This window comes from Enhydra lutris, unplaced genomic scaffold, assembly GCF_002288905.1.
Source record: "Enhydra lutris kenyoni isolate GAN:26980312 unplaced genomic scaffold, ASM228890v2 scaffoldscaffold95, whole genome shotgun sequence".
NCBI classification, from domain to species: domain Eukaryota; kingdom Metazoa; phylum Chordata; class Mammalia; order Carnivora; family Mustelidae; genus Enhydra; species Enhydra lutris.
This window is the reverse complement of record NW_019154179.1, coordinates 2,142,235-2,159,243: the sequence shown is the minus strand read 5'-3', so window position 1 is coordinate 2,159,243 and position 17,009 is coordinate 2,142,235. Positions and strand designations below refer to the sequence as shown.

At 42.4% G+C, this 17,009-nt stretch overlaps 1 protein-coding gene across 2 annotated transcripts; it reads left to right on the top strand.

Annotated features, from left to right (window-relative positions):
- The first annotated feature begins 4,365 nt into the window (after positions 1–4,365).
- Positions 4,366–16,809, top strand: LOC111139101 (AhpC/TSA antioxidant enzyme domain containing 1). 2 transcript variants are annotated; one of them, XM_022491249.1, is made up of 6 exons: positions 4,366–4,575; positions 5,002–5,070; positions 5,955–6,008; positions 6,170–6,275; positions 13,788–13,919; positions 16,239–16,555. In XM_022491249.1, exons 1-6 carry the CDS (start codon positions 4,366–4,368, stop codon positions 16,364–16,366), a joined length of 699 nt encoding a protein of 232 aa, XP_022346957.1. In that variant the 3' UTR covers positions 16,367–16,555. The 2 variants fall into 2 exon arrangements, with proteins under 2 accessions (XP_022346957.1, XP_022346956.1); XM_022491248.1 differs by lacking the exons at positions 4,366–4,575; positions 5,002–5,070; positions 5,955–6,008; positions 6,170–6,275 and adding exons at positions 8,025–8,234; positions 8,661–8,729; positions 9,614–9,667; positions 9,829–9,934 and having other exon boundaries at positions 16,239–16,809.
- The last annotated feature ends 200 nt before the right edge of the window (positions 16,810–17,009 follow it).

Genomic DNA, 17,009 nt, shown 5'->3' with positions numbered 1-17,009 from the left:
TCGGGGAGGGGCACCTAGGAGGCTCCGTTGGTTAAGCATCTGCCTTCAACTCAGGTCATGATCCCAGAGTCCTGGGATTGGGTGGCATCAGGCTCTGTGCTCAGTGGAAAGTCTGCTTCTCTCTCTACCCCCTGCCCCCTCTACCCTGCTCGTGCTCTCTCTCTTGGTCTCTCTCTCTGAAATGAATAAATAAAATATTTTTTAAAATTGGGGGGTGTAGACTCTTGAAACACTTTAGTACATTTCTAAAATAGGTTTATTTATATATTTTAAGTAGGCTCCACACCCAACATGGAGCCCGACATGGGGCTTGGCCTCACGACCCTGCGATCAAGACCTGAGCTGAGATCAAGGGTCTTAAGGTCAACTGACTGAGCCACCCAGGTGCCTCTATAATAGTTTTATTATACTGACTCTTGAAAAATGGAACTGTTAAGCATCCAACTCTTGACTTCATCGCAGGTCATGATCTCAGATTTATGAGATTGAGCCCTACATTGGGGCACGGGGTGGTCCATGCTCAGCAAAGAGTCTGCTTGAGATTCTCTCTCTCCCTCTGCCCCTCCCCCCCTTTCTAATATAAATAAATAAATCTTTAAAAAAATAGAAGTGGAACTGAAGTTGGAAGCAACCTGAGTTCATCAATAGGCAAATGGACGAGGAAAGATGAGGTACACACACACACACACACACACACACACACACACACACACACATGAATATTATGCAGCCATAAAAAAGGAGATCATGCCATTTATGACAACACATAAAGAGTATTGTGCTAAATGAAACAAGTCAGACTAAGACAAATATCATATGATTTTATTCATATGTAGAATCTAAAAAAAATAAAACAATTAGGCAAATAAAAAAGCGGAACCAGACCTGTAAACACAGAGAACAAACTCATGGTTTCCAGAGGGGGTAGGGAGTAGATGGGCAAAATGGGTGAAGGGGAGTGGGAGATACAGGTCTCCAGCTATGAAATGAATAAGTCACAGAAATAAAAGGCGCCACATAAGGAATACAGTCAGTGATATTATAATAGTGTAGTAAGGTGACAGATGGTAGCCACACTTGTGAACACAGCATCTTTAAATTTGTTGAATCACTATGTTGTATACCTGAAACGAGTGTAATATTGTGTGCCAATACAACACTCAAAAACAAAAATTAATAATAAAAAGTTTCATTGTCTTGCCCAAAGAGGTTGAAATTATGCATCTTAGCTTCTTGTTGTCTGTGATACTTCACAAACTGCTGCATTCCTACCTTGTTCTAAGGCTTAATACAAAAATATTTAAATCACTGTCTCTCTCTCTCTCTCTCTGTCTCTCAAACACACACAGAGTGGAACTAAAGGAGTTTTCTTTAGTGATGAAAATGTCCCCTATTTTCTTGAGATGTGAATAACAGAGATGGACAATCAGGAAAAACTCACTCAACTGTGGAGAAATGCATCGAAAAATGACAGAGTAAAAATTATCAGTAGAAACAAAATGGTCAATACCAGAGTGCTCACTGTACAATTCTTTCTATTTGGGGGCATGTTTAAAAATGTCCGATGAGCGCCCGGCTAGCTCAGTCGGTAGAGCACATGAGACTCTTAAAAATGTCCGATGATATGTACACCTGAAACTAATCTAACTACTGGAATTAAAATTAACAACTAAAAAATAAAATGAAAAATAAAAACTCCTTGCTTACTCAAGGTAAAAAAAAAATGCACATCCAGTGACCCATTCATTATTCTCTTGGGCATATACTCAACAGCAATGCATAAACATAAGTCAAGAGACATGTATTTTAGGGGCGCCTGGGTGGCTCAGTGGGTTAAGCCTCTGCCTTCAGCTCAGGTCATGATCCCAAGGTTCTGGGATCTAGCCCCGCATCAGGCTCTCTGCTCAGCAGGGAGCCTGCCTCCACCTCTTTCTCTGCCTGCCTCTCTGCCTACTTGTGATCTCTGTCTGTCAAATAAATAAATAAAATCTTTAAAAAAAAAAAGAGAGACATGTATTTTAAATCTTACAGTGGCATTGTTCATAGTAAGCAGAATTCTATTGGCAAAATGAGTAATAGTTATTCACAGATATAAGAATTGGGAGGAAAAGCTCACTCATATTCTTAAGAAATAAGTGTTAAAGATAATTTTGCTTTTTATGTTTAATAATTGCATATCAAATTATGTAATATTTATGTTTTGATCATTTCCCAATTGAGAAGGAGAGAAATTTTTTTTAAATGTTTATTTATTTATTTGACAGACAGAGATCACAAGGAGGCAGAGGCAGGCAGAGAGAGAGAGGAGGAAGCAGGCTCCCTGCTGAGAAGAGAGCCTGATGTGGGGCTTGATCCCAGGACCCTGGGATCATGACCTGAGCTGAAGGCAGAGGCTTTAACCCACTGAGCCACCCAGGTGCCCCGAGAAGGAGAGAAATTTTTTAAATAAAAAAGTAAAATGTCCATGATAAAATGTTAGAAATTTTTAAATTAAAAAATTAAAGATTTTCAAAATAAAGTTTAACTTTAGCGCCTGGGTGGCTCAATTAAGCCTCTGACTCCTGATTTCAGCTCAGGTCTGGGGTTGGTGAGTGTTAGGTCCGTTATTAAATGAAACGAGACTGAGACAAAGTGAAAGTTATTTAAAGCTTTATTTTATGCCAAGTATTAGAAATCAGACTGATTGGCCAGGGGAACGAGACTGAGACAAGGTGAAAGTTATGCAAAGCTCTATTCTACGCTAAGCATTAGAAGTCAGACTGACCGGCCAGGGCCGTCTCCAAAGAGAGCGACCACCCCCAGCTTACAGGCTCAAGAACTGACTGACTGACTGGTCAGGGCCGCCTCCGAAGACGGTGACCCCTCCCCATCTTACAGACTACCTTTTATAGAGCAAAAGTCTGGCCACACATAGGTGGCCAATGAGATTATAGTCATGTTAGGTCACACACAGGTGGCCAATTGAATTACAATTTACCCTATAGTAGCTGTTTGACCCAACCTATTACTCTGGTCAGAATTAGTGCTCAAGGTTGGCGCCCAAACGGCGGGGTTTACATTCTTTGGTGGTTAGGAAAAAAGTATGTGTGTTTCTTACTGATTGGATGTCTCCACCTGGCCTGACTCGTCCTTGTATTCTGGGCTCTGTTATCAGGAACTGGCCGACCTGGCCTTGTATTCTGGGCTCTGTTATTAGGAACTAGCTGACCATATTTTACTGATTTCCCAGACTTGCTTCTAAGTAAGTTTCTCTGGGGGGGGGGGGGGAGGGTCAGTTTAAGTTTTACTGCACAAACAACAAAATGGCTTTTAACCAAGATGGAGTCGCTCTGGCTAAATGGGTCCTTACAGTGAGTTCAAGCCCTGCATGATGCTGGGGGTGGAGACTACTTTAAAAAAAAAAAAAGTCTGCTACTAGGATGCCAATCCCGGGACCCTGAGATCATGATCTGAGCCAAAGGCAGTCGCTTAAGGACTAAGCCACCCTGGTGTCTGTCCCCCAAAAAGCCTTTTTAAAATTAAACTTTTATTTACTTATTTGAAAGACAGAGAACGCTCACTTGGCCAATGGGAGAGGAAAAGGGGGAGGGAGCGAAAGTCCGAAGTAGACTGTGCTCACGGATTGCTGAGGAGGGGCTCAAACTCACCACCCAGAGATCAGGACCACAGGGAAAATCAAGAATCCAACGTGCTTAGCGGAATGTGCCACCCAGAGCCCCCACCACCACCAAAAAAAGTCTTAAAAATAAATAAATAAATAAATAAAAGTTAATTCCACACGTAAGATGTACATCAACGTTACCTCAAACAAAACAAAAACAAAACAGACCTAAGGAGGGGATGGGTTAAAAACGGAATAGAAGAAAATACAACAAATCTGTTAGCTCACTGATTTGTTTGTTCTGAACACACCCAACCTCTGCGCAGCTGGACGTGTCCCGTCCCGTCCTGTCCCCTCTGTCCCCGCACTGCCCCGACTGCCAGCACCCAGGACCCCGCGCCCCAGCTGCATCAAACCCAGCGAGGTAACGTCCCTTGTCCTCCGCCATGCGCTCCCTTCCCGCCCCTCCCAGGACGGGCTCCACCCCGCCCCTCCCAGGACGGGCTCCACCCCGCCCCTCCCAGGACGGGCTCCGCCCCTCCCGGGTTGCGCCCCACCCCTCCGAGAGGAAGCTCGTCCGGGTCCCTAGGGACCCCACGTAGCCCCGCCCCCTGCATCCCGCCCCGCTCCGCCCTCCGCTCCGCCCCGCCCTGCGTCCAGTGCTCCTCCCGGATTGCTCCGCCCTGAGCCCCGTTCGGCCAACCCGGCTCGCCTAACTTGTGCTGTCGGCTTTGGGGACGGTGGGCTCGTACCCGGGCGCGCAGATGCAGGGCGCAGAGGTCGACCCCGCCCTCGCCGCAGTCACGCGGCAGGTCAGCGGTCATGCCGCCCCAGCCACAGTCCCGAGCGGCCCAGAGTGCGGGCAGCCCCTGGCCGCAGCGGTGGCCGAGCTGCCCGTGCTGGACGCCTCTGGGAGGCAGGTGCCTTTCGGCGCGCTGTTTCGGGAGCGTCGGGCTGTCGTAGTCTTCGTGAGGGTGAGCGCAGACAACGGGGCGGCCCGGAGTAGGGACTTGGCCGGCAGGCTGGGATGGAGGTGGCTTCTACAGCTTCGGCTGGGGGGACATCGGGTTCTTCGAGAGGTTCAAGGCCCGAGAGCGCGGTCCCGCTGGGCCCTGGCCCTTCCCGTCCACTAGAGGCTTCCGGAATGCGAACCGTTTCTCTCGCTTCCTTTATTAGAATGGAAAACCAGCCCTCCAAGCCAAGTCCCTTTTCCCAGCAAACGAGAAGGCCTAGGGGAGTGGGTGCGGCCCAATATTAACGCCTCTCGGGCGCCCTTTGCGCCTTTTTCTACCCGCTGTGAGTAGCGTTAATTAGCGTCACGCGTAACGAAGTACTTGGTCTTTTCTGAATCCTGAGATATTAGTTGCTAACTTGTCCTTTTTGCCGTTTTGGGATTTCAGCATTTCCTGTGTTACATTTGCAAGGAATACGTAGAAGATCTGGCCAAAATCCCCAAGAGTTTTTTACAAGTAAGTTTCCTGAGACTGAGCAGCAGCGTACCTGCTTCAGGGCGACCTTGTCAAAGTCACCTGTCATTTCTAAGAAGCTGGGTGGGGTGAGGTGCAGAGGACAACACCTCTCCAGAACAGACCCCCTTGCAAGCCCAGATTATCACCTTCCCAAACATCTCTCCAACACTTTGAAAAAAAGAGAGACGTTAGAGATCTATTTCTGTCCTGCTTTATTCGCTACTGCCTGCTTATAAATATACTAACTGTAATAATTTCGTTGTTAGTAACCTGTTGGCAAATGTTGATAATGACCAGAAGCACAAACGCTAGAAATTATTTTACTTCCCTTATTTTTTAAGTAAGAACACTCCAAATAGTTCATTACAGGAAAATACAAATATAGCTTAAGGGTTGAAATTTGTATTTGTTAGGATGTGCCTCCCACGTTCCTGTGACAACCACATACATATGTTCTTTGTCAGGCACATATACATTTGTCCCCAGGTGAGCTTTTCAGTGAAGGAATTGGACAACCTTTGTAAAACTAAGATCTGTTTTCATCAGGTGTTATGAATAGGGATGTGAAAAAATAAAACTGTCTGATTAGCCCTACTTCAATAATTTTTATTCTTGTTTAGTGTACGCCTTTGGAGGGAGCATAGATTTTTTTTGAGAATTATTGAGTATATTATTTTGAAGTTCTTAGCAAGAGATTGACTGAATTAACTGAACATTTTAGCATACATTGCTTTGCTTTGACTCACACAATTTTGCTGTTTATTCCATTCTTCTATAAGCCTGTAGGTGGCATTAGAATGGAGCAAAAGAGTTGGACAGGGGGAGGTTTTATAAAACATATATAATTTCTGGTAATATGTACTTGTCCCTTTCCTCTCCTGAAGGAAGCAGATGTCACTCTAATAGTGATTGGACAGTCATCCTATCATCATATTGAGGTAAATATATCAGAAATTGAGAAACTAACAAATCTGTTTCAGACATAAAAATTATTTTATTTGAAACATTAAGTGTAGGTTAAATTTGCTAAAATAAAGGTAGGTTGTCATTACTTTTCTCTCATTTTTACCTAAACAAATTCCAAATACCTTTTTTTTAGCCTTTCTGCAAACTGACTGGGTATTCTCATGAAATCTATGTTGACCCTGAGAGAGAAATTTATAAAAAATTGGGAATGAAAAGGGGTGAAGAAATTGCCTCCTCAGGTAAGACATGACGCGTCTCATCAGAAAACACTGATGGTGCATTTGCACATTTCTGTATGTATGCATAGGGAAACAAATGGTTAATTCATAAATCAGGCTGCTTTTTATGATTCTGGTAAGTGGGCCAGGATACACCAAGCTCTCAAAGATTTATTTCCTGGGTGTAATGACATAGAAATCTATTTGTGAAGTACTAAATGCGTGAAAAAAGCAAGTTGCAGAACAGTGTTTTAGATATGATTCTATTTTTGTGGAAATAAAAATCATTTTCATAAAGATTGAGAGTACATGTGTGTGTAATGAACAAGGTTTTAGAAGATATTGCCATGCTTACCCCAGGTATGGAAGTTAGGAAAGTGGCCTTTGTATTTTTAACAAGTTGTGGCTAATTCAGGCACAGTCTGGGGTGACATGCCAAGGAATTTGGATTTGTTCTGGAGGAGTGGGGATGTCATACAAGCATTTGAAGTGGCGAAATGATAATCCTGTGTCCAATGTAGATGAGTAATTGGAACTCGCCAAATCAGAGCTAGTATACGGTTGTAGTAGGTTGTAGTAATAGGCTAGAAAGAAATGTCAGCAGAGATGGAGAGAAGGGGATGGGTCAGGAGCTATTTATGACATAGAGTTGACATGATCCCTTTACTGATGTTTTTAAGGAAAGCAGCCTAAACTTTATTAAAACTAATGAGCTAGCATAAACACACCGAGTGTGCTCTTTTCTTTTTCTTCCTGGTATAGGAAATTGCAATGTATACTTTGTGAACCTTATTTAATGGTAGACGGTTTCCGTGTTCTAACAGTCCCAGCATGTGCAAGTTGTTTATCATTTAACACTTTAGATCTAAACTGCGAGTTTCACCTTAGTAACACTTCACAGTTCATCGGCTCAATAAAAATACAGAATTGCAAAGAAAACAGTTGAATTCTAAACAAAATATATGCTTATAATTATTAGAGATGGTATAGTCAGATCTTTTAAACTCCTGTGACCTGTGTTCAAGGGCTGTATTTCCAACCAGAAAATATTATTCTCTCATAAAATCATCTTTTAAAAGTTTCTCTCTGGGGCACCTGGGTGGCTCAGTGGGTTAAATCCTCTGCCTTCTGCTCAGGTCATGATCTCAGGGTCTTGGGATCGAGCCCTGCATGGGGCTCTCTGCTCAGCGGGGAGCTTGCTTCTCCCTCTCCCTCTGCCTGCCTCTCTGCCTACTTATGATCTCTCTGTCAAATAAAAAATAAATAAATAATTTTGAAAAAAATAAATAATAAAATAAAAGTTCCTCTCTGAAAGAGCAGAAATTTCAGAATCAGTCTCAGAATAGTCCTACTTAAAAATTAAGACTCTAGGGGCGCCTGGGTGGCTCAGTGGGTTAAGCCTCTGCCTTCAGCTCAGGTCATGATCTCAGGGTCCTGGGATCGAGTCCCTCATCGGGCTCTCTGCCCGCCCCTCCCAGGACGGGCTCCACCCCGCCCCTCCCAGGACGGGCTCCACCCCGCCCCTCCCAGGACGGGCTCCGCCCCTCCCGGGTTGCGCCCCACCCCTCCGAGAGGAAGCTCGTCCGGGTCCCTAGGGACCCCACGTAGCCCCGCCCCCTGCATCCCGCCCCGCTCCGCCCTCCGCTCCGCCCCGCCCTGCGTCCAGTGCTCCTCCCGGATTGCTCCGCCCTGAGCCCCGTTCGGCCAACCCGGCTCGCCTAACTTGTGCTGTCGGCTTTGGGGACGGTGGGCTCGTACCCGGGCGCGCAGATGCAGGGCGCAGAGGTCGACCCCGCCCTCGCCGCAGTCACGCGGCAGGTCAGCGGTCATGCCGCCCCAGCCACAGTCCCGAGCGGCCCAGAGTGCGGGCAGCCCCTGGCCGCAGCGGTGGCCGAGCTGCCCGTGCTGGACGCCTCTGGGAGGCAGGTGCCTTTCGGCGCGCTGTTTCGGGAGCGTCGGGCTGTCGTAGTCTTCGTGAGGGTGAGCGCAGACAACGGGGCGGCCCGGAGTAGGGACTTGGCCGGCAGGCTGGGATGGAGGTGGCTTCTACAGCTTCGGCTGGGGGGACATCGGGTTCTTCGAGAGGTTCAAGGCCCGAGAGCGCGGTCCCGCTGGGCCCTGGCCCTTCCCGTCCACTAGAGGCTTCCGGAATGCGAACCGTTTCTCTCGCTTCCTTTATTAGAATGGAAAACCAGCCCTCCAAGCCAAGTCCCTTTTCCCAGCAAACGAGAAGGCCTAGGGGAGTGGGTGCGGCCCAATATTAACGCCTCTCGGGCGCCCTTTGCGCCTTTTTCTACCCGCTGTGAGTAGCGTTAATTAGCGTCACGCGTAACGAAGTACTTGGTCTTTTCTGAATCCTGAGATATTAGTTGCTAACTTGTCCTTTTTGCCGTTTTGGGATTTCAGCATTTCCTGTGTTACATTTGCAAGGAATACGTAGAAGATCTGGCCAAAATCCCCAAGAGTTTTTTACAAGTAAGTTTCCTGAGACTGAGCAGCAGCGTACCTGCTTCAGGGCGACCTTGTCAAAGTCACCTGTCATTTCTAAGAAGCTGGGTGGGGTGAGGTGCAGAGGACAACACCTCTCCAGAACAGACCCCCTTGCAAGCCCAGATTATCACCTTCCCAAACATCTCTCCAACACTTTGAAAAAAAGAGAGACGTTAGAGATCTATTTCTGTCCTGCTTTATTCGCTACTGCCTGCTTATAAATATACTAACTGTAATAATTTCGTTGTTAGTAACCTGTTGGCAAATGTTGATAATGACCAGAAGCACAAACGCTAGAAATTATTTTACTTCCCTTATTTTTTAAGTAAGAACACTCCAAATAGTTCATTACAGGAAAATACAAATATAGCTTAAGGGTTGAAATTTGTATTTGTTAGGATGTGCCTCCCACGTTCCTGTGACAACCACATACATATGTTCTTTGTCAGGCACATATACATTTGTCCCCAGGTGAGCTTTTCAGTGAAGGAATTGGACAACCTTTGTAAAACTAAGATCTGTTTTCATCAGGTGTTATGAATAGGGATGTGAAAAAATAAAACTGTCTGATTAGCCCTACTTCAATAATTTTTATTCTTGTTTAGTGTACGCCTTTGGAGGGAGCATAGATTTTTTTTGAGAATTATTGAGTATATTATTTTGAAGTTCTTAGCAAGAGATTGACTGAATTAACTGAACATTTTAGCATACATTGCTTTGCTTTGACTCACACAATTTTGCTGTTTATTCCATTCTTCTATAAGCCTGTAGGTGGCATTAGAATGGAGCAAAAGAGTTGGACAGGGGGAGGTTTTATAAAACATATATAATTTCTGGTAATATGTACTTGTCCCTTTCCTCTCCTGAAGGAAGCAGATGTCACTCTAATAGTGATTGGACAGTCATCCTATCATCATATTGAGGTAAATATATCAGAAATTGAGAAACTAACAAATCTGTTTCAGACATAAAAATTATTTTATTTGAAACATTAAGTGTAGGTTAAATTTGCTAAAATAAAGGTAGGTTGTCATTACTTTTCTCTCATTTTTACCTAAACAAATTCCAAATACCTTTTTTTTAGCCTTTCTGCAAACTGACTGGGTATTCTCATGAAATCTATGTTGACCCTGAGAGAGAAATTTATAAAAAATTGGGAATGAAAAGGGGTGAAGAAATTGCCTCCTCAGGTAAGACATGACGCGTCTCATCAGAAAACACTGATGGTGCATTTGCACATTTCTGTATGTATGCATAGGGAAACAAATGGTTAATTCATAAATCAGGCTGCTTTTTATGATTCTGGTAAGTGGGCCAGGATACACCAAGCTCTCAAAGATTTATTTCCTGGGTGTAATGACATAGAAATCTATTTGTGAAGTACTAAATGCGTGAAAAAAGCAAGTTGCAGAACAGTGTTTTAGATATGATTCTATTTTTGTGGAAATAAAAATCATTTTCATAAAGATTGAGAGTACATGTGTGTGTAATGAACAAGGTTTTAGAAGATATTGCCATGCTTACCCCAGGTATGGAAGTTAGGAAAGTGGCCTTTGTATTTTTAACAAGTTGTGGCTAATTCAGGCACAGTCTGGGGTGACATGCCAAGGAATTTGGATTTGTTCTGGAGGAGTGGGGATGTCATACAAGCATTTGAAGTGGCGAAATGATAATCCTGTGTCCAATGTAGATGAGTAATTGGAACTCGCCAAATCAGAGCTAGTATACGGTTGTAGTAGGTTGTAGTAATAGGCTAGAAAGAAATGTCAGCAGAGATGGAGAGAAGGGGATGGGTCAGGAGCTATTTATGACATAGAGTTGACATGATCCCTTTACTGATGTTTTTAAGGAAAGCAGCCTAAACTTTATTAAAACTAATGAGCTAGCATAAACACACCGAGTGTGCTCTTTTCTTTTTCTTCCTGGTATAGGAAATTGCAATGTATACTTTGTGAACCTTATTTAATGGTAGACGGTTTCCGTGTTCTAACAGTCCCAGCATGTGCAAGTTGTTTATCATTTAACACTTTAGATCTAAACTGCGAGTTTCACCTTAGTAACACTTCACAGTTCATCGGCTCAATAAAAATACAGAATTGCAAAGAAAACAGTTGAATTCTAAACAAAATATATGCTTATAATTATTAGAGATGGTATAGTCAGATCTTTTAAACTCCTGTGACCTGTGTTCAAGGGCTGTATTTCCAACCAGAAAATATTATTCTCTCATAAAATCATCTTTTAAAAGTTTCTCTCTGGGGCACCTGGGTGGCTCAGTGGGTTAAATCCTCTGCCTTCTGCTCAGGTCATGATCTCAGGGTCTTGGGATCGAGCCCTGCATGGGGCTCTCTGCTCAGCGGGGAGCTTGCTTCTCCCTCTCCCTCTGCCTGCCTCTCTGCCTACTTATGATCTCTCTGTCAAATAAAAAATAAATAAATAATTTTGAAAAAAATAAATAATAAAATAAAAGTTCCTCTCTGAAAGAGCAGAAATTTCAGAATCAGTCTCAGAATAGTCCTACTTAAAAATTAAGACTCTAGGGGCGCCTGGGTGGCTCAGTGGGTTAAGCCTCTGCCTTCAGCTCAGGTCATGATCTCAGGGTCCTGGGATCGAGTCCCTCATCGGGCTCTCTGCTCAGCGGGGAGCCTGCTTCCTCCTCTCTCTCTGTCTGCCTCTCTGCCTACTTGTGATCCCTGTCTGTCAAATAAATAAATAAAATCTTAAAAAAAAAAAGAAAATTAAGACTCTAAAAAATATAATAATGATTTTAAATTAGTGGACGTTTTATAAAAACAAAGAATAAGAAAATAAAGCCCGTAAATGCCAGGGAGTAATGTGTTTGTAGAAGACTGAAAAACAGGAGTTATAGACATAAGAACTAAATTCAAATGGGCAAAATTAGATTGTGTTTGAAGCAAAGATTGTTAAATTCTAGGTCATGGAATCTCCAATTGAATTTCTAAAATTTTAGAAATATTAAATGACCTCTTTTTTGGATATGAAGAGATAGTTTGGGTTTCTGAATATTTATTTGAGACACAGAATCTTAGAAAACAGGAAAATTTAGTTTTTTACTCATGTCTGTAAGGTAACAGGCCTGTATTTGTTCCTTGGTCAGATAAATGTCCATCATGATAGAAACATGAGAAAAATAGAAGAGAGGAAGGGAAATGATAGGTATCTGGAAATACTAAGGATTCAGGCAGGTTAAAGGCCCCATAACCATCAAAACAAAAAGCCGAAAGCAAGACATAAAAGGCAGGGATAGGAGAAAGATAAGTTACAAGAAGGGTAAAGAGAGTGGGTCCCTTTGCTCAGAGGGAGCAGAAGTGAAGTATTAGTCACTGTGGGAAAGAAGGTGGAAAAACTGACAGCCGAGGAAGATGGACAGGCAGCTGGAGTAGCCGTTGTCACAGACAACTCCCAAAGTCTCAGTGGCACAGCACGGTAGAGGTTAGTTCTTTTTCTGTTCAAGATGGGTGTATCTATTCAGATGTCTTTCCTCCGAGTAGCAGTCCAGGTAGGGACACAGTGGGAAGGACCCAGGCCCCTTTCATCTTGTTGCTCTGTCATTTTCAGCCTAGGGCTTCCAAGAATGTAGAAGGAACATGGAGGTCATAAGAAGCAGGCCTGGAAGTGGCCTGTATCGTTTTACTCACGTGTTAGAACATAGTCACATGGCCATAACAAATTGCCAGGAGGACTGGAAATATAGGTTAGCTGTGGGCCCAGAAAGAGGAAATGGGTTTTGATGAGCATATATTAGTCTGTGCTGCAGTGGCTCTTGAAATAGTTGAAACTAATAGTTACCTATTAGTAGGTGAGAGATTAAACAGATAAATGATGTATTAAAAGGGAAAGCATTAAGGGCACCTGGCTAACTCAGTCAGTACAGCATGTGACTTTTGATCTTGGGGTTGTAAGTTCAAGCCTCGTGTTGGTTATGGAGAGGACTTAAAAATATTAAAAAAAAAAAAGTGGGGCACCTGGGTGGCTCAGTCACTTGGGCCTCTCCCTTCAGCTAAGGTCATGATCCCAGAGTCCTGGGATTGAGTCCCACATTGGGCTTCTTGCTCCACAGGGAGACTGCTTGTCCCTCAGCCTCTGCCTCTCTCTCTCTCTCTCTCTCTCATGAATAAATAAATAAGATCTTTAAAAAAGAAAAAGGTGGGACGCCTGGGTGGCTCAGTTGGTTAAGCGGCTGCCTTCGGCTCAGGTCATGATCCCAGCGTCCTGGGATCGAGTCCCACATCAGGCTCTTTGCTCAGCGGGGAGCCTGCTTCTCCCTCTGCCTCTGCCTGCCACTCTGTCTGCCTGTGCTCACTCTCTCTGACAAATAAGTAAACAAAATTTAAAAAAATAAAAATAAAAATAAAAAAGAAAAAGGTGGGGGAAAGCCCTATCAGTTTGAGAAGTCTGTAGCGGACATTTTTCTGTGGCAGATGATTGGGGTATATCATCACTTTAAAGTAGTGGTTCTCCAGTAGGGTACATTTGGTGTTATCTGGAGACCTTTTTGGTTTGTGACAACTTGGTGAAGCTACTGTGGCATCTGGTGGGTATGCAGGACGGTGATGCTGCTCACCACCCTGCAGTGCACTGGCTGAAGACTTATGTGGTCCAAAATGTCAGTTGTGAAAGGCTGAGAAACCTCTCTTTGAAGGGAGAAAAGAAGACAAGTTAACACAGGATAACACAAGAAAGAAACTTTCAAGGGGAATGGGCAAAAATGGGTAAAGGGAAGTGGGAGGTACAGGCTTCCAGTTATGGAATGATTAGGTCATAGAGATGACAGGTACAGAATAGGGAATGTGGTCCGTGTTACTGTAAGAGCATCGTATGGTGACAGGTGGCAGCTCTGCTTGTAGTGAGCCTAGCCCAAGTACAGAGCTGGGGCATCACCACGTTATACACCCAAAACCAATGTATGTTCTGTGTCTACTTAAAAAAAAAAAAGAATGTTTTATAGAAGCACTACCTTATCTTCTGATATCTAATTGAATATAAAATGATAATATCTAAAGACAGTTCTCAATATTTCAGGAAACAGTCCCCACATAAAGTCGAATATACTCTCAGGAAGCATTCGGAGTCTGTGGAGGGCAGTGACTGGCCCTCTTTTTGATTTTCAAGGAGACCCTGCTCAGCAAGGTGGAACCCTCATCTTAGGTCCAGGTAAACATCAAAGCCCGGGTCCAGTGGCACACTTTTTGTGCCTTTTAGAAGTTAGGAGGCCACACTGTTTCTTCATGAAATAGATTCCATGTAAAAATGGCAATTTGGCATTGTAACAGTCATGATTCTGTGCTTGTAGGGGTTACCTTTGTTTGCTAAGGCTTCGGTGTATTTTGGTGCCCGTTTACTGGATATAATGTGCCCATTACTCTGTGCCTGAGTGATTTCAGGTATTTGGGATGGGAAAGTCAGTGGTGGTTGGGTGAAGTGTATGTGTCAATAAAACTTTAAAAAGTTCATGGAAGAGGGGCGCCTGCATGGGTCAGCCGCTTGTATGCCATGTACTTGATTTCAATGCAGGTCATGATCTCAGGGTCCTGAGATTGAGCCCTGTGTGGGCTGCACTCAGCAGGGAGTTTGCTTGAGATCTCTCTTTCTTTCCCTTCCCACCCCCGCCCCCACACTCACATGCTCTCTCTCTAAAATAAATCTTTTTTTTTAAAAGTTCACAGAAGTGAACATTTCTACATAGAACAAACCATCACCCCTTTTATTTCCTTTTTTTTTTTTTTTCCTCAACAGAAGAATCAGTCCAGTCACTTATATCTAACAAGGCTGGAAGACTTATTCAGTGTCAGAAAACAGGTCAGCTGCAGGGACAACTCACTCAGTAACAATTACTATAAGCAATGTAGTTTTAATAGCTTTATTGATCAGTTTGGACCACCTGAAATTTCTTTAGCTCCACGCTGCTAAATGGTTGAGTGTTGGATCTCTACCATGGTCAAGTGTTACAGTCAGGGACAGGCACTCACATATAACAGTGTAAATCCCTAAGTTGTAAATTGATTTTCTTGGTTGTTCTTCTTCTTTAAAATTGTCCGCATAAGCGAGCATAGCTCCTAAGAGTTATAAAATTAACATTTGCTTTAATAAACTCCACATGTCTAAAAGTCTTTAGAAGGAGGCTTTTGACCAAGCATTGTGGCTTTTTGGCTTTCTGCAGCTGGAGCACTTTAGCTAGCTAAAACCTGTAATTTAAATCTCTCTTTCCCTCTCTTGTGAATTTACACCAGTTAAACTAGAAAAAAAAAAAAGACAATCCTTGTTTTATGAGAATGAGTCCTCTAGATTAGCCCTGAATGACCTTGAGCCATAGTTTTGGATGGCTTGTTTCCATCTTCAGACGGTTTTGAGTCCCTAATCTCCATGTCTCAGCATCATTTGACTACATGTTCAGGTGTGTAAGAGTGACAAGCACACAGAGAGCATCATTTGTGTGCCAAGCTGAGAACATACTCAATAAGGAGAATATTTTATACTACCTGCTGGAGGAAATGTAGCTTCTCTAAGGAGAGAGCTGGGTGTACTTATTTACAGAAACTTTCATAGTTAAACCTGTATTTCATTTCACCTTATTTGATAATAAGCCAATTTATGATATTAAATCTACAGTGATTACTGTAGACAGCACGTAAGTACAATGCAGAAAACATGCCTCTTTTTTTAAAATTAAGATTTTATTTATTTGACAGAGAGAGAGAGCACAAGCACGGTGAGCGGCAAGCAGAGGGAAAAGCTGGCTCCCTGCAGAGCAGGGAGCCAGATATGGTGCTCAATCCCCCAGGACCCTGGGATCATGACCTGAGCCAAAGGCAGATGCTTAACTAACTGAGCCACCCAGCACCCAAAAACATGCCTCTTATAATATTTAATCTTATGTTTTAAGTTAAAATTCTGGTCTTGAATCAAAGTAAAAAAGACCCTAGACCTATAAATTATGACCTTTCAATTTGAGCGGATAAAAGGATTGTGAATGTCTAAGTGTGTTGTAACTGACTGTATCAATGCCCTGATTTTTCAGCCTCTTTCGGTCTATGGTTATAATGCAGAGGCTATTAAATCAGTGTTTGGCAGTGAATTTTTTTTTTGAAGCAAGCAATTTATTCCATTATTACATTTAAGAAACAGATGTGATTTTCCAGCTTTGATATTTATGCTAGTTCCATATTCTGCCTGTCTGACAGGACATTTTATTTAATTACATCTAATAAAACCTAACAGAGGTTATAATTTAAGAATCTTTCCCCTTGGATCTCATAAAACATTAAGTATCACTTTTATTTAACCATAATTCTTGTCATGCTTTATTACTTTAATTAAAAATTATTAGGGCATTATATAGAGAATATTATGAACTCCAGGCAATTAATTTTTCCCTTTAGACTAATTAAAAGTTGAAAAGATTCCTGGTTCTAATAAGCAATAAATCTAATGAATAATACTGTATGCCAACCATTGCCTTTTATTCTCTCCTAGGTAACAACATCCATTTTATACACCGTGATAAAAATAGGTTGGATCACAAACCCATCAACTCTGTTTTACAGCTTGTAGGAGTTCGGCACGTGGACTTTACACGCAGACCTTCGGTTATCCATGTGTGATGGTATAGACTGTGGACACTTGGAATATGACCTGAAATGTTCAGAGTATGGTATCCTTGTGCAATGTCTAGCTTTTTGGCTTTTCCCAGCCTTTGAGGAGTTATGAAAACAGAAGAGACTGTGTACCAGTTATTTTGTGCTGGGAGGCATCAGTTGTCAAAAATGTGATATATATTTATAATTCTGTAGCTTTTAAAATTTTATGTAAAATTAAAGTTTGTTTATATAAAACTTTAAAAGCTATAAAATTAGAAATACTATTCTTTATTTTACATTATGGTATATCCATTAAATGAAAGTTTCTGTTGGCCATTAAAATAATAAATTCTTTTGGAGAACATATAAATGGAAAGGTAAGCAACTCACCACCATTTTATCCAGTAAAAAAAGCAGGATATTAAATTCTATAAATAATATAATCATTTTTTTAAATTAACATATAATGTATTATTAGCCCCAGGGGTACAGTCTGTGAATATAATCATTTTTATATGTTTATATTTTTGTATGCTTAGGAAAAAAGAGAAAAACACCAGAATATTGCCAGGAGGTACCTCTATGTGGTAGGATTACAGGTGTCTTTATTTTCTTTTCCATACTTTTATCTCTGAACTATTCTATAATGAGCATGATTCATTTTTTT

Excerpts from the sequence above, each read along its gene's own strand:
- LOC111139101 (XM_022491248.1), top strand. The coding sequence starts at position 8,025 with ATGCAGGGCGCAGAGGTCGACCCCGCCCTCGCCGCAGTCACGCGGCAG. Across the intron at positions 9,668-9,828 it reads CATCCTATCATCATATTGAG|CCTTTCTGCAAACTGACTGG; the intron begins GTAAATATATCA and ends CCTTTTTTTTAG. Across the intron at positions 9,935-13,787 it reads TGAAGAAATTGCCTCCTCAG|GAAACAGTCCCCACATAAAG; the intron begins GTAAGACATGAC and ends TCAATATTTCAG.